This window comes from Drosophila ananassae (assembly GCF_017639315.1).
Source record: "Drosophila ananassae strain 14024-0371.13 chromosome 4 unlocalized genomic scaffold, ASM1763931v2 tig00000054, whole genome shotgun sequence".
Classification (NCBI taxonomy): domain Eukaryota; kingdom Metazoa; phylum Arthropoda; class Insecta; order Diptera; family Drosophilidae; genus Drosophila; species Drosophila ananassae.
In genome coordinates, this window is record NW_025319037.1 from 7,076,655 (window position 1) to 7,102,101 (window position 25,447).

Below are 25,447 nucleotides of genomic sequence, written 5' to 3' on the forward strand. Positions count from 1 at the left end.
AAAACCATTGCGCAATAGGTCAAGAACCACATCGTAGTTCGGGTCAGTAATTTCCAGTGCTCTCACCGTCTCCAAGGCTGACTCCCGCAGGCATGAAATAAGCCACCTTAGCTTTTCCAGTTTTGTTAGGTAGTCAATCGTGGTCTTAAAAAGGGCGTAAAAATCCGGCCAATCGGCATAGCCGCCGCTGAATGTTGGCATCGGCAACGGTGGCAAGGAGGGAGCTGGATTGTATGGCATGAGTGAGACACCGGCACCATCGAGATGTGTGGAGTGGGCAGCGATTCTCATTGAGCGCTGGGCAACCTCCACCTGAATGTCCACCTGCACTTCATTCACCAGCTGTGAGAATCTCAGATTATCAGATTATTTTTATTTTTTCGCTCAGAGAATAATGAATGTTTTTGTTTTTAATTTTTTGGCTCAGAAAATAATAATAGTTTCAAACCCGATTAAAATATTCTAAATATTCTTTATTTGTTTAGCTACAACGGATTGTTATCAGCATATATTCTTGTCTGTCTGTCTCCAAGCTTTTGGGAACGGCGTCATATCGTGCTTTGGTATCGCGATGGTTTATATTGTTATAATGTTGTTCTCATCGCCTTGTATCGTTGCGGAATTACATGATGGAATCTAGAGTAAGAACATCGGTTTCTGCAAAATCACCATTGACAGCCATCTCCACAACCATCTCCACCTAACCCTAATGGAACAGCTCAGGTGCCTCATTTCTTGTATACAGGAATCTGCTTTGGAGACCGTGACAGCGCTGGAGATTCTTATTATGGAATCCCTTGATCTTTTACGTAATAGTTTTGGTAAACAACGCTATTTAAATCTTCTTGGCTCACAGTTTTGAATATGCCTTTATTTTACTAAGGTCCACCAACCACATACTTTACCTGGGGGCTTCTGTAGATTGCTCTTCATAAAGCTGCGACTGGCTTTCTGTCCTAATGGCTAATAAATGTTCATCACTAGGTGGGCCTTTTTATTTAACTCACTAGAGATAAGATCTTTTAGCGAAATGGCAGCCAAATTTTGTATACCCAAATTATAATTTTTTATCATTATCCTCATAAACGGCAAAAATTGAGTATAAGTCACCCTCGTTTAGGGCCTAGGTACGATGATATTCTGAATCATTGGGGGAGAGCTTAATTTTGAATTCTTAAGTCAGCGAAAGCTCAAAGATTTTTTGTCAACAAGGTATTCCAACTCAAAATAGTTGGGAACAAACAAAGTAACGTACTTGGGAGAACATCTCGATAGGAAATATGGTGCAGCCAAAGAAACGCAGCTGAAACTAAACGCCAATAAACTCCATTGGCTTATTAACGCTTTGTCTTGACTGCGACGTCTTGTAACGCCTTTGTCTTGACTGCGAAGATCTGCCGTATAGCTTGGGGAAATGCTAGCAACAGCAATATTGACAAAGTCCAAGAGCTTAGTCAAACGTTCTGAAAACAATCTAGGGGAAAATCACTGGATTTTAAACGAAAACATAAAGTGAGACCTAAATATTCCATTGTATATATACAGTGCATAATATTTGAGCATAATCGTCTTGTTCTGTTGCTAGTAGGGCGAACCTATTAACATGAGCCTTTTTTTGGGAGCTGGCTTCCCCTTTTTTCCCATTACTGTTAATTGAGAAGGCTCATTGAGTTGGGCAGCACCGCGAACCGATGCAGTTGCTATAATATAAGGAGGTGGGGGTCAACGGCAAAATATTTCTTAACGTAATTGTAGTCGAAGAACTAGTAGTGGGCTTATTCCAGTAATGGGCAATGGTGTTTATCCGTGCGGAAACCGCAATGAGTAATCGCATAATCGCGTTGCCCAGCCCACAGAATTTACTTAGTAAGATAAGTAGAAACCACTGATTGTTTTGACACATAAAACCATATATTCCAAGAAAATCAGCGACTATCCGTACAAAAGAAGCTGTTGGTGCGCCACCAATTATCACAAGGATTGATTCGCGAGCAATCAGCCAATCAGCCGATTATAAGGAATTGTCACAGTAAAACAGGCAAAACCGAAGAAAATCTTGAAAGCTTTTGAAACATGTTCGAACTGCATGATAGCACAATTCAAACTGTGTAATTCGCTAAAAGCCAGTCGAAAGTAAATTTAACCTACGGTCATTTGTTTCGACAAAGTGAGAAAGAATGTCACACGTCGTTTTCTAAACACGCAATCTATATATATAAAAGAACATCGTGTTTTATGTTACACAACTTATAAATCAAGAACGGAAGAACAGATTTGAGTGAAAATTGGTAGGGAGGTAGCTTAGAGCCAGGAGAAGGACATAGGATACTTTTTGTCCCGTTCGACAGCGTTCCTCCCTGGCCCATACTTTTTTATTTAGGCAGACAGCTAAGAAGAAAATGTCAAATGTCAAAATGTCAGTTACAAACGAAGTCAAATTCATAGTCAGGCTCTCAAATTTAACAACGAACCAAAAAGATTGTGTTGCGCTGAAATCAATATTAAAACTATTTCTATTTAATAAATAATTAACAAGTGGATTGAAGTGAAGTGAAGTTTAATTAATAATGCCGCGACCAAGACGGTCGAATCTTTCCCGACAAAGCCGTAATGCAAGAACAATACAAAATATTGCATATGAAAGGACTGAAGAAGAACGAGAAATTGCACGTGAACAGCGCCGCAATAGTATGGCTCGACTTCGTGCTTCTCAAATAGATTTCAATTTGCGACGCAGATATTTAGCTGATTTGAATCGAGCTGCGTTTCGATACGATTGCAGCAATGATTACAGCTTGCATCCTAGCGTTTGCATTGGGCAAATGGACGTTGTTTGCGAGTATTGTGGTGCATTAAAGTTTTCCGGAGAAACGCCTGGATTATGCTGCGTTAATGGTAAAGAGAAATTGCCAGTGTTGACTCCGCCACAAGAGCCATTGTATTCATTGCTTTGCGGCGAAACACAAGAATCACGCCACTTTCTTGCAAATACTCGAAAATACAATAGTTGTTTCCAAATGACGTCATTTGGGGCAGACATTATCGAAGAAGGAGGTTTTAATCCGACATTTAAGGTATTTATTTTTGTACTTACATAGAATGTAGTTAAAGAATCTGGTTTTTATTTTGTAGATACAAGGACGTATTTCCAAATATTATTTCTAACTACAAAAATAATGAATGGTTGAGTGAGCGAGCAATTTTAGCGGCTAAGAATAAAGATGTAGATGACCTGAACTACATAATTCAAAATAAGATCATTGGAACAATGCATTCATTCAAATCTATTGACTGCGTCACAAATGAAGATGAAGCCACCAACTATCCAATTGAATTTTTAAACTCTTTGGACGTGCCTGGCTTACCACCGCACAATTTACGCCTAAAGGTTGGCTCCGTAGTAATCATGCTTCGAAACATAAACCAACCAAAACTGTGCAACGGTACGCGTTTGGTGGTTAGTAAATTGATGAACAATGTAATTTACGCTACGATAATGATAGGAAAATTCAAAGGTGAGGAAGTTCTCATTCCGAGGATCCCGATGATCCCAACCGATATGCCGTTTGAATTTAAAAGACTTCAATTTCCGATACGTCTTGCATTTGCCATGACAATCAACAAATCACAAGGCCAATCCTTAAAAGTTTGTGGTTTAAATCTAGAACATTCATGTTTTTCCCATGGTCAATTATACGTGGCATGTTCACGGGTCGGAAGACCATCTGCGTTGTTTGTTTTTGCGCCTGATAATAAAACAAAAAATGTCGTGTATCACAAGGTGCTTAAGTGAAGAGCAACCTATGTACTAAAATACAGAAATAATAATGAATGATTAAGGAGGAGAAACAAAGAATATTGTATACCCACAAGTATTACAGAATTTAATTAATTTGAAAATTATTCTTTTTTGTTTGACTTATTTTTTATGCGTGCAACAACAATATGCCACAGCGAAACGTGGCAGGGTACTGCTAGTAAACTAATAAAAAAATTAAGAAAAGTGAAAAAGAAAATTGAAAAACGAGTTCATTTGACTGAGGTATCCGAGCAAAAACTCTGAGAAAAAACGCGATCTTGAGATAGTTGGTTTAACATAACCAAGAGGTGTCGAGAAGACATATGAATTGAGACGGGGAATTTTATACAGGAAAATGCAAAAGTACGCACATACAAGAAGAACTGGGGTGCGAAAGAAAAAGGATTAAGTATATGGACTTATTGGTGCGAAAATAAGTCAAAGTTCGTTCGAAAGTTTATCGAAAATTGAAATACTTGCAAATTGGCTAAGTCAAATTGGCTAAGGTGGGAAAAAGTGCATCCGAATGACATTCGACTCTTAAGTGCTTCCGATCCCATCTTGTCGGACATATGAAAGATACACCAATGTTGACAGCAAATGTTCGGGTTCGCGCAGAAGAGAACAAATTACTGTTTATTGAAAGTTATCCTGCCGAACTGTCAATTTAAGAATTGTTGAAAGTCAAATGTTTGTCACCAAATGTAACCTTTGGTGACCCCGAAGTGAACGCGCCCGGTTTGATTTTGTGATCATTAAAGTGCTTAAAGGAAACCTTGTAAAGAAAAATGTATTGCTGTTGTTTCCATTGCATAGTACCTTGCACAAAAAACTTACATAATGGAGTCTGGAGACGTAAATAGTGGCTCGGTTCCTGCAAGCAGGGAAAGGCTTTTGCGACGAAGAGCAGAGGTGACCTACCAGGAGATGGAAGCCTTGCATCATAAAGTCAAGGCTGCAGTGCAGAAGGACGATTTGGGCATCATGGTACTGGAGCCGTTGGAAATTTTGTTGCGCAAGCCATTTACCACACTCCAGGATGAGTTAGAGCGATTGAGCTCTGTTGAAGTTGGGAGTGAATTATTCTGGAAGTTCTCCCAGCTTGCCGCTGATGTGCGCGTTGACATTCAGGTGGGAATGGCAAAGAACTTCATGAGGGTACCTGCACACTCCACTTGTCTCGACGGCACCAATGGTCCCACTGCTCCGTCAATGACGGAACCAACCATAGCGGCTATGAAGGTGCATGGTGGTCTGTTGGAAAATCGTCGCTCATGCGGTCAGGATTCCCCGCTGGACCGCGATATCCAATCGGGTTCTCGTGAGTTGAAATTAGAACGCAACCTGAACAACGATCACGGTAGCCAGGACGTGGTCAATTGCCTCTCATCAATGCCCCTGCTATCCACCGCTCGCCCCGTGGTCGCTATTTCCACGTCGCGTGTGGCAGTTGTCTGCGATGGATTTTCGGAAACTGCTGTTCTTAATCCCTCATCGGGCTGGGACTTGTGCCAGCATCAAATATCATTATTATAACTAATTAATTCTCTCAGTGAACCTAGCCGCAGCGGTCCACTAATTGCCCGTTATCAGCAGTTCCATATTCTTTAATTCTCCCAGATTTGCATGCGCTTTGTTGTTCTTTTGTTGCGCATGCACTTCGGGCGCAACACATATCGATAATGCCTATATTGTAAGGCATTATACCTTTATTGGCAAAAATTCATCCATTTGATAATAATGGATAATTAATAATTAAAAAATTAATAATAATCATAAAAATACCATAAATATAAGTAAAAGTTACTGTAACGAACTGACAGAACACGGGCCAGGCTGTCGTCTAGGTCGCCCCACGCCGGGAGGCATATTCTCAGCCGGGTTTGTGACTGGCCTGAGACTGGGCGTTGTGCCTCCTTTACACCGTGTCGGGGCATAATAATGCCGTGCATACGCCCGGGAGGCCTGGATCAAGGGACGAGACATGCGTATTTTCCCCTTTGGATTCGTAAAAAGGATTCGTAAAAGTTCGTTACTTGCACGGGCTGTGGAAAACGCAGCAGCCACGCACAGTCGCACTCCCGGTAGTGATACTAGTTTCACATGTGTGGGGTGTGCTCTACTGCAATACTACCAAAAGCTTTATTGCTCTTGGCTAGCTCACCCATATTCCACTTGTTCGTCCGTAGATTGTTGTGCGGCCACTACGTCGAATTTGAATTCTCGGGCGTAACGGTAGGTCCCGGAATTGAAGTCAAAGTATACGTTCTTTAAATGTACCTGGAAAGTTCTGATTAAATGTACCTGGATTCTGCACGGAACTGATCGGGTTAATCAGGGGCTTGCTGTGATCAGGGTGGAGTTGATGTGAGATACTTGAAGTCCTGGGTTGGTTCTCCTCAAGTACAGATGGTACGGGGTTTCGGCTGATTCCAAATCGGCCGATCTTACTTGTGGTCCTTTTCACGGGAGCAACACTCGAAGTAGGTTGGATAACGTGGTTTCTACTCGTGGTCCGTTTTACACAGGGTCACTCGAAGTGGGTTGGTTTTAAGTGCCGTACCTTTACATTGAGTAACGAACCGATCTACTCTGTATTCGCAACTATCTTTATTTCAGAAGAACAATTCTTATATAAGATGCTAAATTATACATAACTAAGTCTAGGAAATTAATAGTTAATTCCAGTGTCACCCACCTCAGTCTGCTGACTCAGATTGCTTGTTCATGCATTTCGGCTTAGCTAGCTAGCTTTGCTTGCTTCGGTCAATTGGTCATTCTTCCCGCTGATACTGCTGATTTCCACTCCTGGCGCCATCTACTAGGGCTGGGTTTCATGCATATTACTAATTATTACTAGGTGTGCTAATAGGGTCTTATTATTGTGTATTGCGACATGCTGATGGCCATTGATTAGATCAGATTACTAAGTGTGAATATAGGGTTGTAGGTCTTGGCACTAGGTACCAACACCACTTATCGACATAATTATAAATAATATTACATAATGTTATTATCGTCCTTCTTATCCTTCTCCTACTTGGTAGAAGCCGTTCCTTTTTGGTAGTCATTTCTTACTTTTACTGACTTTTCATCCACGGCTTGTCTTCCAAAAACTCGCCAAGTTTATCCTCTGCTAAAATTTGTTTAACTGTCATATATGTTACATAATCAAAATTATGTTGTCTCAATTCTTCATAACATTATTGATTTTTTCTCTGTCGCAAAACGGTGAGTCTTCTCTCTTGCGTAAGTGTGAATCTGCGCCGCTTCTGTTGAACGAGGGTATGAGTCGCTCGCTGCTTCAAGTCACTCTTTTAGCTTTTCATTGATTTTGTGGCATGTCTGTTCTCTCGTTTATTCCACTAGTCGCCCGCCGTTGGTTTTGTTGCAAGTAAGTCTTTGGTATCTTCGGTTCGGTTGTTGGTATCTTGTTGATTAATCTTCGAGGTTCTAATTTAATGTGTGTTTTATTACTTATTACTATGTTATTTATGAATAATAACATAGTATTTTAATCAATTTTTGCCAATTTTAATGAAAAATTATACTAATTATGCCAACAGAAATTCAATAGATTTTTATTTAAGAGGTAAGAGGGTTGTTATTCTTACACAAAAGGCTTAAAGGTTTAAGTTAAGCGTGGTTGGGTTTGCAAATCGGTAACTATCAGATTCGAAAGGACCTAGGCCCTTGGAATTGACAATGCTGAGGGAGTGATAGATTCCCCGTCCCTCTGTGAGCAGGTTTTCCTTGTCGATCACACTAGTTTACAAATTGAAAGGTAAACGAGTGAACTTTGAAATGGATGATTGTTTTATATGTATATATATATATATATGTTTTTGTTGTGGGGTCGGAGAACACGAAAATGGCGTCCGTTTATTATACCCTTGCAGAGGGTATTATAATTTTAGTCAAAAGTGTGCAACGCAGTGAAGGAGACATATCCGACCCTATAAAGTATATATATTCTTGATCACCTCCAGAGTCGATATGAGCATGTCCGTCTGTCTGTCTGTCGGTTTCTACGCAAACTAGTCTCTCAGTTTTAGAGCTATCGATGACAATTTGCACACATCTTTTTTTTCCTTGCAGGAAGTATATAAGTCGGAACGGCCGGGATCGGTCCTATAGCTGCCATATAACTGATTGATCGGAAATGCCATAACTTTTTTGTTAAGGTGTTTTTTAAGTTAGAGGGTTGGGACTTGTTACACATCTTATATTTGTAATATCTTATGTACAAAATTTCATAAGGATCGGCCGACTATATCCTATAGATGTCATAGAACGATCGGAATTGGCATAACTTTGGTGTTTTTTAAGTTAGAAAGATGGGACTTGGTACAGATTACTCTTTGGGCAAAATAATTCAATATGCCAAATTTCGTAAGGATCGGCCGACTATATACTATTCGCTATATATCTAATAATATAAGATGCGTACCGCCACCTAGCGGACTGCGACTCAACTGCAAGGGTATATCAACTTCGGCTCCGCCCAAAGTTAGCTTTCTTTTCTTGTTTTTCTTTAGAACCGTTTCAAAGATCTTTTCAAAGATCTTCAAAGATTTTTTTTTAAATCTTTCGTTTTCAGTTTTTTGGTAATATCTCATGAAAAAAACTGTTTACAAACAGATCGATTGTTTATCAAAAGGTATTGAAATTATGTTTACGTGGATATGGAATCAAAATTCTGGAATTAACAAGCGACCAAAGTTCAAAAATAGTGTCATTTCGGAGGAATTTTCAATTTCTCAAAATTTCAATTTTTCAAATTGATCTTTCCAAAAAAAAATTTTTTTCCAAAGGTTTCAAAATTCAAGGCGAATAATTTACTATTCACGAACAATTTAAGTTCAAGATCATCGAAATCCAGTGGATGTTTCAAAGTTATAGAGTCCTGAGTGAATATTGAAATTTTTCACTCAAATTTTTCTGTTTGTGTAAAATTTTCTTGTCACGCACTTGCATCCAGCAGTAATCACCCTTCATACCCTTGTCCCAAAAACCCTCATATCGCATTTCAATAGCTGAAAACTCCTGATGAAATCTTTCGCCTTGTTCGTCGCATTCAGCTCCTAAATTTGCAGGAAATGAATCAAAATGATTATCAAGAAAATGCATTTTCAGTGACAACTTAAAAGGAACAATTGTTTCAGAATAAAAATTTTCTAATTATATATTTATATATGCATGATATATACGTTGTACTCACTTCATTCATGTTGATTTCAATGTATCAAATCACAAGCATTGGGACTCTTTTTGTTTCCCAAGAAACCTTCAACAACGTCGGAAAGTTTGAAAGATTTCATGAAATTTTATGATAGTACGTGACTCTGTGTGTAAGTATTTTCTCTCTTGTAAGCGGGTGTAAGAAGTTCAGATTTATTCTTGGACAGGTTAAGATAACGGCATAAATCATGAAGTTCATTCTGATTCATTAACTTTGGTTCATCATCTTTGTTTTCAAGATCGCTACACAAGCACAATTCTTTCAGAGTATCACTTACTATTGTTAGGGGTGCTATAGGCTCTCGTTTAGATTACAGAGGAGAGTGTGGTGCGGTATTTGTAACTGATTGTACGACGGGAAAAATAACTTTAAAATGTTTCCCTGGATTTTCGCCAAACAGAAGTAACAATCAGTCACATGGTCAATCGGATTTCTCCACTACAAAGGTTTTCCAAAGGGCAAATACTTCTTCTTTCGAACTATCCTTTCTTCTTTTGAACTATCTATACACTGGCTCATGAGCCTAATACGAACGAATCGGTAAGTTCATCAGTATATTAAAAAATACAACATTTTTTATTTCTTTCACTCACTTTACTTTTTCTGAATCTTTTACTCAAAAGTTATTCTGTCTCACTTTGAAAATGTCATGATTGAATAACAACAAGATGGTCCAATCAGCAAGATCTGTCCCCATATTGAGTGAGAGAACTTCCGACCCATCATTTTACAAATAAACTGTAAACAGTAAAAGAAGAACAGTCGTCTTGGATTTCAGATACAATTTGTTTTCTAGTTGACTCAATCAATGTTTTAACACAAACGAAAAAATTTGAGTGAAACATTTTTTTTTCGAACTAACGAGTCAAAAGGTGCGAAAATGTCAAAATGTCAATATTCACTCAGGACTCTATAACTTTCAAACTTTTCACTCGATTTCGATGATCTTGGGCTTAAATTGTTAGTGAATAAATCGTTTACCTTGAATATTGAAACCTTTGGAAAAATATTGTTTTTTTTTAAAGAATCTTTACAGAATTTACAGATTTTACAGAATCTTGAGAATATTCTCCCAAATTTTCAAGTCGATTCGAATAAAACTTTCGAATACACAGTCCTGAAAACGTGGACGCTCGAGGTCCAGGTATAGGCAGGTAAAGGCAGAGCGCACACTTTAAAAGCGTTTTTCTCAAAACTGTGTTTTCGAAGTTGTCAAGATTTCTTGGAAACTACTCAACCGATCCAAGCACCCTTTTTCCAGGGGTCATGGGAAATTACGTCTCAATGGCTGACTGTTTAATATATTTTTTTCTGAAAATCTCACAAATTACACACGCCAACAGCAAAAAATCTCCACGCATAATTTCACCTGCTCCATAACCTTTAAGCTCTCCTGAACCAAAGTCCAGAACAAACATAGGTTCTATCACCTACAGTTTCCGCGGTACACCTAAGAGAATAAATTGATCAAATTTTACCATATATTGAATTATGTAGGCCGATGACCATCATTGTTTCTAGTACATATCATTTTTGAAATGTACGTGTACCAACTAAAATTAAAAAATAGTATCTAGCAGTTACCATATCTTTGGAATACTCATCCAAAGTTGAAATCTCACATTTTCTACATTAATTTTTGGTCTTCTATGATTTTTCTCCAATCATTTTCCTATGGAAGATTTTTATTTTCTTATTGAAATCAGTAGATCATATCATGTTTTAATTTTGGATTTAAGGGATAACTCGAAATAATTTTATTGAATTTATTATAGGTGGTTAACCAATATTTTCTTCAATTAAATTGGAGTTTTTAATCTCATATTTTCAAAAAGTCATGGCATTAAGAAAAATTTTTGAAAATGGTAAATTTTTTGGAAATTCATTTATGGAAATTCATTTTTCGTGTAAACTAGTCTTATTGGTGAAAACTTTATCAATTAAGATTGGTTCTTCATAGGATTGATTACGAGTAGTAACTGGAAATCCTATTGAAAGCCAGCTTGAGCGTGTTGCAGCCATCGAATCCTTATCGCCTTGATCTTATCGAATGTAAATTAATGCTCTTTTCGATGGTGGTCGAAAATATAAGCATGTAATCAGTAAGAAGAAAGATACATAAACTTCAACCATAATAAGTTGCGATGATTGAGAAATTTATCCAAAGGGTTGTCCGTCGTAACTACCACTTATGTAGTTAGGCAGTTTATGTTTAATTAAGGGGGCATGCGCAGTTGGAGCGCCAAAAAATAGGAATTTTTCCCGAATTTTTTTCTCGTAAACTATTGAATTTTTTTGAAATATCGCTTTATTATGTGAAAGTACATCATTATACCCTTTCAGAGGGTATTATAATGTTCACTGCAACGCAGTGAAGGAGACATCTCCGACCCTATAAAGTATATATATTCTTGATCAGGATCACCTCACGTCTGTCCGTCCGTCTGTTTCTACGCAAACTAGTCTCTTAGTCTTAAAGCTATCGAGTTGAAACTTTGCACACATCCTTCTTTCCTTTGCAGGCAGTATATAAGTCGGAACGGCCGAGATCGGTCGACTATCTTATGTAAAATATCTAATGTACAAAATTTCATAAGGATCGGCCGACTATATCCTATAGCTGTCATACAACGATCGAAATTGGCATAACTTTGGTGTTTTTTAAATTAGAAATATGGGATTTGGTACAGATTCGATTTTGGGAAAAACAATCTGATTTGTCGAATTTCATAAGGATCGGCTGACTATATCTTATAGCTGCCATATAACTGATTGATCGGAAATGCTATAACTTCGTTGTTTTTCAAGATGGGAGTTTCAATGGATTTCTCTTTTGGCAAAATAATTCGATTTGCCAAATTTCATAAGGATCGGCCAACTATATACGATCCGCATTATATCTAATAATATAAGGTGCGTTGCGCCACCTAGCGGACTGCGACTCAACTGCAAGGGTATATAAACTTAAGCTCCGCCCGAAGTTAGCTTTCCTTTCTTGTTTTAACTTAAATTAAAAAAAAAAAAAGTAGAAAATATTGATTCTGAAAACCACGGGTCGCGGTGACCAAGACTGTGAAAATCTGAATCGTTTGAAATCAAAATGGCGACCTATCTAAGTTTAATGAACAATCGTTTTTCGTTAAAAAAAGCGGTAGTTTTCCGATTTCAAGACAATCGGGTCACTAGTTTTCGAGTAAGAGTGGTCACCGACTTCAAAAACGTAGTTTTGACAAAAACGTGTTTAAAGTTTCAACTCACTATTACATAAACCGGACGCCCCTACCTTTAAACATGTATATCTCAATGAATTTTCACCGGATCATTTCAAAATTTTGTAAACACATTTCTAAATATACACACTATAAGAAAATGCAAAATAAAAAATCGATTTTTTGAAAATTACAAGTGCGCATGCCCCCTTAAGCTTTATATGCGTTTGACAAAAGTGAAGAACAGTTGTTTTGATGCTTCTCACTCATCTTTAAAGGTACCATCCTTGTTTTGGCTGCAAGCATTGATTGCCAAATGGTTCCATCGTCGTTAACCAGTTATTTATACACCACAGCTGAGTTAAAAATTGGTGCATGCAGCCTTGCCATTCGATTTTCTCTGTGACGCTCTGAACCTGAAAATCTCTGGAGCTATGGCGGATAGTTCCGTAGTTGGTCGTCCCAATTTAAATTCAATAGCCAGAGTTATTAAGAGAGTATTTTCAATTGAACTAAGTTTAGTGTCAATATACCGAGAGATCGAATATTCGCGAGGCATCTGGCAGCCCTTGGTGCTTGGTCCTAACCCTCTTGGTGCAGCTAGGACTTTACGATAAATTTTAATTTATTTAAATTTAGTATGCCTAATCGGGCAGTAGCTCTTACTATGTAGAGTGAACATCGTCAACACAGAAGTCTTTCAACATGATTTTTGCTGCATTCGAAGACTCCTGCTGGTGGTCAGTAATAATTAAGTTGCTTCAGATCTAAGACTTCTAAGAATGGTGGCTCTAATATGGTTCTCTGAAAGTCTCTATGTATTTCACTCCATCTGACGTTACATTTCACTATGTCCGCTGAAAAGACGTAACACAAAAAGAGTCCGCTGAATTCTAAGTTCAATGTGGTTCGTTGAATTCCAAGTTCAATACAGGATGATGTGGAAAGTTGAAATTCTTTTCCTAGGAATTTCACTCGTTGAGATTTCTTGCATATATCCCACAAGAATATCTTGTTAATTTTCGTAACGTTGTTATTTTGATATTTTGAAGAGCTCAGAATTTAAAGTCTTAAACGGAAGCTCCACAATGAACTTGCTCTTTTGTCACTAGTATGTTTTGCAAGAAATTGCTCGACCTCTTCGTCTTTCGGTTGAATTGCTGCCTTGAGAGATATTATCGTTGCGAACGCCATAGAAGGTGATCCTGGTTAAGAATATATATATATAGGCTACAGGCTAGAGACGACAGCTTGTAGTCTGTACCTGGGCTTGAGGCGACAAGCTACAGACTACAAGCTACAGGTACACAGGCTATAGGCTACAGACTACAGGTTACACGTATACAGGCTACAGGCTACAGGCTACAGGTTGCAAGCTACAGGTATACACGTATACAGGCTACAGGCTTTAGGCTAAAGGCTACACGTATACAGGCTACAGGCTTTAGGCTAAAGGCTACACGTATACAGGCTACAGGCTACACCTATACAGGCTATACTATAGGCTACAGTTATACACGCTATATATTTTTTTTCAAAAGCTACAACATTTAACTATTGAAAAACACCGAAAATTTTGATATCGGTTGAAAAAACGCGTTCAGGAATTTTTAAGCGCAAAGAAGTCCCGAAACGGTTTTTAACCATAAATCAAGATTTTGAGGGTGTTACAAATATTTCAAACATGGTTTTGTGATATACTCAACCCAATAAACAATTCCTACTATGTCACTTAAAAAGATCATTCACTTTTGTTTTTTTTGTAACGCTGTGTTATGGGTCAATTTAACCCCAAAACAAATTCCGCGGCCGATCCAAACCAATGCCGACTAACAAGTGCATAAAACCTTAGAGCTTGCGCTGAAGCTCCTCCAAAGCTCCCAAAGTGCATGCGCTACAAAAGAGCAACAAAGCGCATGCGAAACTGGGAGACAAAACAGAGACGAATACATGCTGATAACAACAGCTGCTAAGCATATTATAATTATTTTACATGCATTTTTTGGTGGCTGCTTGGCCCAACATCCTCCCGCCATTGAAGGGTGGGCCTTTAATAACAATGTGGGAAGGGGCAGCAGTCACATTATTGCAGTGGTTATTCCGTGGGTTGTCCTCCCCAGCACAGCGCGCAGACACATCCCGTGATAGTTCACCGCGTCCAGAAAACACCCAGACAAATCGAGTGTTCTGAGCAATGTGGAGCCCGTGACCTAACTGGATTTGGCCAGCCGACAACAGGTCATATTATAAGCCGGCTCCAATCAGCAGGTCCACTCGCTGCGCTTTGTGGAAGTTGGGGTCAGCTAAATCCATATTGCCGGAAATCTTCCAGAACGAAGCATCTAAGTCATGGCTAGGCTGTTAGTCTGTAATATGTGAAGCTACAACAGCCTCAATTTCCACTGAATAAGAGCTAAGGCGGGACTTCACGCTCCGTTTCAAACCCAGCCCGCCGAAACCGGCCACCATTGTAGAGCATTTGGAGCGGCAAAGATGAAGTTCACTCGCCAGCCGCGACGAGATGAGATGCACTTGTTAACCGGAATCCTTTAAAACACGGCAAGGCAGGAAGGCTCCAGATCGACCACGAACGAGTACATTGGCTGTTTGGCAGGAGCACTAGCTCAGCATTGCGATCCTGGATCACAATAGCGTTAATTGAGCGGGATGGGTTCGCAACAGCAACTGCACCGATAGGACGTGAGACTCGTGCGGGTGAAACCTGCCCGCGAGGGTGCAACAGAATATGCTGACGGTGATTATACGTCGAGCAGCGGGAAGCTGGGCATCTGCGAGCGAGATGGCCATCCGCTAGACAAACAAAACAGCGAGTCAGACGCCGCACTTCATCGTACCGTTCCTCAATTGGCAAAGCACTAAACTTTTGATAAGAAGGAAGCTCGAGCGCCGAAACACCACACAGGGCGCAGAGAACAGGACAGTTAATAACCATGCACGAAGATCGGTTATTGGACGATCTGCCTCGGCCTACTTGGTCAGCTGGTGAATGCGCTGCCAAAGAAAAGTCAACGCTTTCGAGAGTCCGGCACCTTTGCTTTAAGAATCGTGCCATGGACTCCCAAGATGAATGGCTGTCGTTGATTCCGGCGAGAGTGTCCTCCTACTTGTCCTTTGTGGCAGGATCCAACTTCTGTAGGATAATCTGGATAAGTAAGCATCCTTGGATCTCGGCAGCTGATCCGGAACTCATAAGAGCCCGCATATGCCCATTGAACCGATCTGATAGCTCCCGCAAAGTAGCAACAGACCCTGGCTCGACCACACGAAGCTGCAGGATCTCATTAATGTGAGACTGAAATATTAAACGCCGATTACTAAAACGATTGCGCAATAGGTCAAGGGCTACATCGTAGTTCGCGTCAGTAATTTCCAGAGCTCTCACCGTATTTAAGGCTGACTCGCGCAGGCATGAAATGAGCCACCGGAGCTTTTCCATCTCGTTAGGTGAGGATGGCTGTTGATCGTTGTCTTAAAAAGGGCGTGAAATCCGGCCAGCCAAGGAGGGGGCTGGCTTGTATGGCATTGGCAATACACTGGCACCATCGAGAAGTGTGGAGTGGACAGCGATTCTCATGGAGCGCTTGGCAACCTCCACCTGAATGTCCACTTGCACATCAGTCGCCAGCTGCGAGAATCTCCGATACAGATCACTCCCGATCTCGCTAAAATTAAGCTCCTCCAACTCTTCTTGAAGCGCAGTGAACCGCTCACGCAAACGCTTCTCCACTGACTCCAGCGCCATAATGGTGCAATCCTTATTCCGCGCCGCAGCCTTCACCTTATGATGCAGCGTCTCCCTCTCCTGGCAGGTCACCTCTGCTCTTCTCCGCAGCGTCCTTTCCGGGGTTGCGGCAGCAGCTCCAATAGTCTCATCTCCAGACTCCATTATGCAATAAAAATGCAACTTGTAGCAACAACAACAACGGCGTTTTCTTGGCACTTTTAATGCTGATTACAACAGTCAACCGGGATAAAATCACGTCGGGGTCACAAAATATTGAGCTATCAGCGTTTTGATAGCGGCCGAATTAACAAGACGAGGTTCGATTTATAATTCTATTATTATGGGTCAATTTAACCCCAAAACAAATTCCGCGGCCGATCCAAACCAATGCCGACTAACAAGTGCATAAAACCTAAGACCTTGCGCAGAAGCTCCACCAAAGCTCCCAAAGTGCATGCGCTACAAAAGAGCAACAAAGCGCATGCGAAACTGGGAAACAAAACAGAGACGAATACATGCTGATAACAACAGCTGCAGCTAAGCATATTATGATTATTTTACATGCATTTTTTGGTAGCTGCTTGGCTGCAGGAAGTTATGCCTTTGTTAATAAACACATTTTATTTTTATTTTTTATCATTTAACGTAATTTAAAGTAAAATAAGGTATTTTAAAATTTCTCTGTTTTAAAAATTTCGCCCAAACCTCACAACTTTTGACAAATGTTCAGATAGAAATTGTCTCATTAAAACAATAACTATGTATTGGTATATCATTCATTAAGATCACATATAATATTGTTAATTCATTGGCTATTTATAGTGCCTTCTCGCGCATGCTAAGGTCTGCGGTTCGCCACCTCGAGAACTGCCGCCCACAGTAATAAGCTTCGGCTTCACCCGATGCTAGTGTTCCTTATCTATAAATTATTTTATGATTAATTTCCAATGCTTACAGATCAGCCTTATCCAATCAACCCAACACCCATAATATCAAATCTTGCTGCTGACGGTAAGAAAATATAAAGCTTTGTAAATTATACTTGGAAATGATGATACTTGATCAAATATTATATAAAGACAAGATTTTTGAAAAGTTTTAGCTAGTTAATAGAGGAAAAATCAAATTTTTTTATTTAATTCCTTTACGTTTTCTTTTTTTCTTTCTATGTACATAAATTGTTTCACACCTATTGGATATTCTGGAAAATTATTTCGAATTGAAAATTTTGGATTATGTAAACTATTATATTTTGTACTAATCCTAAATTGTTATTAACAACTTTGAATGGTTACCTAGATATAACAACTGTAATTTTGCTTAATAATGCGTCAGGTCGCGTGGGCGATACCCATGGAAGATTTTTAAAGCTACGGCCTGAAGTTGGACTTTTAACATCAACAGCACGAACATTTATTCAAAATGGAATAACAACCGAGTTTGCTACCAAGATTGTAGGAACCACTCTTAATAACGGAAGACTGTACGCACAATATCTTAAAAAACGATCTAGAGTTCTTTACAGAAACGATAATACTTCTCCTGCTGTTAAAACAAGCTGGGTAGGGGAAAATCCTTTCCAAAAGAACTCCAAACTATTACAAAATCACAACGACTTATTTAATTTGGATGTCCATGAATGGCAGTATGTTGACGATAGTCTTGACATTAAAAAGAATGACTTTGTAGGAAATACAGACTTCGTTAACGTAAAGGGGACGAAACAAACCGAATCTATAACACCAAGAGGGGAAGATTCAAATTGGTCAATTTTGCTGCCGCAAAAATTAAGAAATAGCCTGACACTATCTATTCATGAAAATAAGGAAGAGTTAAATACACTTAAAAGTAATCAGTCTTTACCCGTTGAAGACTTGGAAACATTTACGGTTAAAAATCGTAATACAGTTTTTCGTGGAGCTACTATTCCAATCAACAATTTAAATGATGATACCGTTCATGAACGGTTTGGAAAAAATGTGAACAGAAATATTTCTGAACATGAAGCTGAAACTACTTCGAAAATAGACTCTTCTACTGTAACATATTATGGATTTGCAGAGTTTACTACTATTGTTGGTGACAGTGTTATTGTATTTTTACCAAGTACATTACAATATAATAAACACTTTGGACAAGTAACTTCGATAAAAGGAGTGCCTACATTAGGATCCGAATCATTCCTAACTCAAACTATTCATTCCCTACCCGAAAACAAAAATTCTGTGAAGAAAACCATGGTTTTAGAAAACATGTACGATAAGAATATAGCTTCGAATGAAAATCTTGAAGATGTTTCAAATCGTGTCTCAAAAAGCTCAAATAAAATTATTGATGAATCAATTCTTTTAAAGAATCCAATAAATACAAAAAATTATACTCAGATTACACTAAGCTCAAATTATATACCCTCGGTTCGAATTGAACTAAATACATCAATAAATGAACAGTACAATTTTACCATAAACGAAACGAAGGATTACTTTCAAATGGATAAAATGAGCTTTTATCATCAAAATCAGTCAAGTGAAGAAGTGCTTGGAGGTGCCACCACTATTTTCTTAGATGATGATCCTTTTACCAATTATATTGCAAAAACTAAATTGATTCATTATACAAATAATGTTCAGCCAGAGAAAAACTCGGTTCAAAGAGAAAATAATATTAATAAAAATATTGAAGAAAATTATATTAATGCCAAGATAAACAAAACTTTAGTAACAATAGACACAACATCAAACAACGTAAAAGAAAATTATACATGCGATCACACAACATCGCAGGTATTTTTTACACAAATGCCAAAGGTTCTCTTTGATACGTCATCTCTAGCTGTGGATGATGTTATAAAAGATAATCCGATTGCCAATTATGATATTATAAAGACTACTAAATATTACTGTATACAGGCTTCCCAGGTTCAGCAAACTACGGATCTGATTGATATGAATAATAAAACTATTCTTCTAATTGAGCCTCAACGTAAATTAACAGCAAAAGAGGTAAAAGAAACCATTTCTCCACAATATGAATACTACGACCTCACCAACGAAAATGAGTATGAGGGAGAGGATGAGGATGATGAATATGTCAATGTTACTGATGACTTTGATTTTATTTACAAAACTTTTTTTACCACTTATACCTATTTGACAACATTTTTTGAAGGCTCCAAAACCACTGTTTCTAGCCATACAGAGATTATAACTAGCCTACTTTCTTCGAAATATAGAACTGAAGAAGAATCTATTTCACAAGTTTTAAGCACAGTTAAAGCAAATCAAATTATTGAAAACAAAAACAACCAATCAAATCCTAATATTATACATACAGTTTCTAAATATACCATACCAACAGAGCTTGCAAATAAACTTCTACCCCATAACACAAAAAATATTTCTGAAATTGAAAGCTTCACACAAGCAACGGCAAGTTTTGATGATTTGAAATACACAAAAACTTTTTATACAACCTATACTTACTATACGTCAATTTTTTCTGATAACAATACCGAGATCATGTCGCGGACAAATGTGATAACTAGTTATCTAACTTCGAAATTTTTAAGCAATCACACTTTAATTTTTACACAACCAAACTATAGTAAAAATTTATCCGTAGCAGAAAAACTTGAGCTTAAAGCATCTGTAAATAAAATTGACAATCATAAGTCTGTGACTTCTGTGTACAAAGTGAAAAACGATTTCTTGGATCATGATGATCAAGTTAGTTCGGAAAGCAATACTGAGGAGATAATTCCATCTGCAACGTTGCTTCTACAAACCAGTTTTACCACATTTACATTCTATACAACAATGTACGTCGGCAATGACACAAATATTATCAGTCGCCTTGAGACATTGACAAATATAGCGACTGGCATATTGCAACCATCAAAAACATTAAAAGAAGAAAGTATCTTCCCTATTACATATTTTACAACGTTTACATATTGGACAAAATTAGCTAAAGATGGTGAAATTACAACAGTAAGCAGAGAGGAAACTTTATCTAATATAGTATCACCTACATATATCTTACAAGAAACCGTAAACACATCTTCATCTAAAATATACAGTGTTAATCAAACCCGGGACTATGATATCACCACAAACACCACTGATATCCTAAAAAGCCTACACCTTTCCTCTGATGTTATAACTTACTACACAACATATACGTATTATACCACTTCATATAAAGGAAATGAAACTATTACCGATTCCCGTTTTGAGACTGTAACTAATGTTGTTACAAGCAATAAAATGTCTTTTTCAACACCAGTAGCTAATTCCGCAGTCCCACAATATATTCATCCCACAACCGAAAATGCGTATATATTAAGTACTTCTGATAACCAATTAGTTTTGTTTGATTTTAAGAAAATAATTGATGCTGATGAAGTTAGTACTTTGTATTTTACAACAGAAATTCTGTCAAAAGTAAATGACGAGGGATATAGTGTTGAGATAACTAGCAGTACCTCCAGACTAAAAATTGACGAATCGAAAAAAAAAATTTTAGCAACAACTTTATTACAAACTGAGTTTGATAAAAGCTCATCAATATCAAAGTTGCATAGGACGGGCTTGGTTAGACTCATCGAAGGCAAACGAATCCAAAATAATACCACTACTTTGTACCAATCAAAAGTTATCGGCACGGTTATTGACAATCGATATGCGCAAGTCATTGAAAGTACATCTAGTTTTTTGTATGAAAACACTTTTTCAGAAAATTTCATTATACCAACTAAGGCAACAATTGCAATAAATTATTCTTTTTCAACTAATGTAATAAAACCATTATCTCAAAAGTCTGAATATTATTCTGAAACTATTAATAATGCGGACATGAAAACTAAACCAGAAATTATAATAGAAAATGTGGGTTCTCAAAACGATGAATCCACGGATCCGCTTAATACATCAAAACGGACTTTTGCTCCAGTAATACGACCCTTTGCTTCACGAAATAGACCAACATTTGCCCCAAAACAAAAAAGTCAAAATTCTCTTAGCGCGACTATTATTACTAGATCCGACATAACTCCGACTATAACGGCAACACCTGCTTTAAAAATAAATGGTAAATACAGCTCTTCCCGCCGTGGTGTCTTTTCAAATGGAGTAAAAGGCCTTAACGAATCTAGTTTTTATCAGACGCATACGTCCAGACGACTTTTTAGCCGCCCATCCAAACTAACAACTGAACTGCATGGAATCTTCGAATCCAACACTGTATATTTCGCTTCAAGAAACAGACTCTCTCCATCGGTACAAGTAGCTCAAAATCTGAGTTCTAAGCGACAAAATAATAATATTTTACTTCGTCAAAAAACAAAAGCTGTATTTCGCGGCTCATCAATAACATCAAATATTCGTATTAAGCCAAACACCTTATCCCTTAGTTATGGGGGCTCTCAAACACAAACCATCGCCCATGACCACCTTTCCTCAGATAGTAGCATCGAAGAAGAGAACTCAACAGAAGTAAGTGAAGAAGTAGAATCTTCGCAACACAATCAAAATCAATTATTACGCCTTCGTCGACCAGTAAATAGACCAAGTGGATTTATTTCACCAAAAAAAAATTTAGGAAATTCGCCAGTAGCTTCTTTTAGACGGAATCCATTGCTATCCCGTTCCAAATTGTTAACTACAACCAGTACAACAACTACAACAGTTAAACCTTCACCTCGAAGCTTTCCCCGTCCTATTGGTCTTCAAGCCAGGTCGAGGTCACAAAGTAATCTATTCCCTCCTCGTGGTCTATTCCAACCCCAGCAGAAAGATGAACCCACAGATATAACGAATACAAACAGTTCCGAAAATAGCTCCGAAAATGAATATGAAAACGATGAAGCAGAAAATAGTAATGGTAAAAAGCATCGAAACAAGCGGTCAAGCCGAATATTTTGTTGCCATAAAATTCATACAAGAAGACGTCGTCAATCGGAAGCAAAAGTTATGAATCGATTTAGGTTTCGTCGTCAAAACTCAACGATATCTACCCCAAGTAAAGAGATTATGCAAGTCAACTTTGAAGAGCTAGAAGAAACAACCCATTCTTCAGCTAAATCAAATTCGCGTTTTGGGTCGAGATTTTATTCTTCACGGAGTAATCAGATGCCAACACAAGGTAATATTTTTAACTCTACAATTGCAACAACGAATAAAACAATTAGACCAACTCGACCATCTTCAAAGCGCCGTCAGTTTACCCTACGAGAAAATGAAAATACTTTCAAAAGCAATACACGTTCAGGATCCCAAAGCAATTTCCGTCGACAATTAGGTAATACTTCGACAAGACGCGCAATTGGTTCCAACCCAAGTAGTAGTTCTACCAGCCAAAGAATAAAGAGCCATAATAATTATAATAACAAAAATAATGGAGAACACGGACGATTATCGCATATATCACGTTCCAGAAATATTAACACAAATACGTCTAAAAGAGGAAGGGGTTCTGTGCGCAGCCGAAATAGAAGCGAGTATGCCTCCGACTTAAAAATTGTTGAGCAGGAAGAGAAAATAATCACAGTTACACATTTTATACCATCTGAAGTCACTGTACCTTTTGTAAATGGCCATAAAACAGATTATAAAAATATTATAACCGCTAAAAGCAGTACGGAGCTGGTGGGGTCGAATCAATATACCAATATTGTCGGTAAAAATGGATTGACTTCTACATATCTTAAAAGGGAGGAGTCTAAGATAAATGAAGCTGGGTTGACTGAATATACCAAATATCTTTTGCATGAATCTATCACAAGTACTGTAACGTTTACACCCACTACAATACGTGGTCGAAAGACATCATTTTCACACATTTTACCATCAACAGCTTACTCTGTAGAATATCTTGTATCTACAATACAGCCCCAAATTTCTGCTAATGCACCACTTGCAAATATATTACTTTCGCAGTTACTTTTAGGAAATTTAAATTTACCTGCTCATCCTATAAATGGTCAGCAACAAAATTATATATCACCAGTACCAGTTACATCATCTGTCGAACCTATAACTGAATATCGAACCCATACATCCACATATGTAACTACAATTTTCGATGGAAAGTCCACAATATTACCAATAACATTTCAGGGTAAAAAAATTTTTACTACTGTATACGACACAATTGCTCAAACTATAACTGCTACCGAATACAGTGTAGACACAATCATTAATACTCCATCAATGGTACAGAACATTCAAAATAATGGACCGGCAGCAATAAACAGCTTGTTGTTACAACAGTTGCTGCTACAACAACAACAGGAGCCTATATCGTTACCACATATAATTTCAAAACCGGAATCACCCGAATTATTAATAAGTGAGAACCTTCAAGACTTGGAAGTAACTCGTTCAAATGTAAAGTCAGATGCCATCGATGATATCGACTATAGTTTAGAAATGCCATCAAACAGAAATACAATGCCAACATCTAAAAATTCACGCAAAAAAATAAAAAAAGGTAGCCATGGTCATAAGCGAAGTAGGCATAATGAATTAGTAATGAATTCACAGGATGCAAGCGTTGTAACACTATACGTATCAGGGCGAAGACCTGGTGAATTTAGTACTGTTTTATCAACTGTACAAGGCATTTATGAGCATTCTGCTACCTTACAAAAGAGACAGGCAGATTTATACTTTCAAACGACTAGTGCTGCAAAAAATTTTAAAAATAATCAAGAAGTTACGAAATTTAGTTATTTAATGAATACCTTACCAAGTTCATTTAAAGGTGGAACAACTTCGTTGGAGAGTATTGTGGGTGATGTAAGCGTTTGGTTAGATAAATCGAGTAAGAAATTAAACTTACTTTCAATGGAAAAAGAACTAGCGACAATAATCAATACTGGTAGATACATATTAAATATTTAAAAATGTATTTTTTAACAGCATCTTACGATTTAAGAATTTTTGATCAAGATTCGACTTTTTCTGGATAATTTGGTCCCTTACAATTGGAAGGTACATGTGGATGACGATATTTGATCACTAGTCAATAGCTTTCAAAGTTTTAAACAATTTTTTTCATTTTAGTTGTTTTAGGAACATTAATTCGAACATCATATTTTAGTTTCAATTCTATAGGTTGATAACTCAGTCAAGGAAATTAAAAAAATTAAAAAGTTGTTTCTATAAAAATTTGTACGGAATACATATTTCTTCGAGTATTTCAATTACCCTCTTATGAACCTATAAACTGTATTGTCCATGGCTAATTGTTATTTGTGTGCATCATAATTTTTATATTGGTTGTAATAATAAACTTAGGTTTTGTAAACGAAATTTAATGTACATAATCATTAGAATAAATTTGAAATAATACTAACATATTTTATCTAATGTACATAGAAACTAGGTTAAATTATATGATTTTATTAATATGTTTTTCATATGGTAATAAAGGACATTTGCAATCATGCAGTGGTAAAAACTGTGTAAAATTATTGTTTCCAATTTGTTGCTGGAATAAATTTAAAATGTTTTTCTTAACTTTTTTGCTGTGACCACATTTGAAAACTACACCCTATTACCCATTTAGAGTACCAGACTTACATCAATGCCCCTCTAACCTCGCGTCATATTAATTTTTTGTCTCATCATCTTTTATTATTCCGCTGCATAAAAACGGGACGCTCCAAATTATAGAGGCATCTCTAAATTTTCAGCAATTCCAAAGCTTTTTGCAAAACTTATCACTCCACATTGGCAACACCTATGTAGTTCAATAATGACTCCGCGCTCCACCACTACCAACTTATTGGAGCTAACGTCTTTTATCACGGATGGGTTCCGGAATGGCTTACAAACAGACGTCATTTACACTGACTTCAGTAAAGCATTTGACTCTGTTAACCATTCGCTTCTTATAAGTAAACTCAGTCTTTTGGGATTCTCAACTGATCTTATCTGTATTTTGAGAAACTTATCTGGGAGAACCCAACGTGTTTTCTTTAAAGATGTTACCTCGCGTTTTGTCCGCGCCACATCTGGGGTGCCCCAAGGAAGCCATCTTGGACCCTTACTTTTTACACTGTTTATTAATTACACTCATTATTAATGCCTCTAGCCTTAACTTATTCACTTGTAATTATGTACGCTGATGACGTTAAGCTATGTCTTCAGTATAAATTCACTAGCGCCCAGTCTAGACTTCAATTTGATTTGGATAAATTTCAAAATTGGTGTTTAGCAAATAACCTAAAGCTTTATGGATCGAAATGTAAATTATGTAATTTTATCGATCTAGTCCTCGCCAGGCTATGTACTTTCTAAATGGAAACGCCTTGGAACGAACGAAAAGAATTAAATGACGTACATAACTAAAATGTTATATACATCATTGGTCCGTCCGATTCTTTTGTATGGATCGTGTGTCTTTAGTCCTCAATCACCGAGTACACCGAGATCACATAGAATCTGTAC

General features: G+C 37.6%; 1 protein-coding gene across 5 annotated transcripts in view; it reads left to right on the forward strand.

The window, feature by feature from the left end:
* LOC26515561 overlaps positions 1-25,447 on the forward strand; it is a 63,405-nt gene that overhangs the window by 25,062 nt on the left and 12,896 nt on the right. For 3 of the 5 annotated variants that reach the window (XR_006507856.1, XR_004311344.2, XM_032455864.2), the window contains exon 3: positions 16,953-17,006. Coding sequence is in view for 3 of the 5 variants with exons in the window: in XM_032455864.2 (XP_032311755.1) it covers positions 16,953-17,006 (54 nt within the window). In the remaining 2 variants the exon portion in view is untranslated. Of the gene's footprint in view, positions 1-16,952; positions 17,007-17,294; positions 24,466-25,447 lie in introns of those variants that run through there. The other 2 variants (XM_032455862.2, XM_044717678.1) reach the window with 2 other exon arrangements.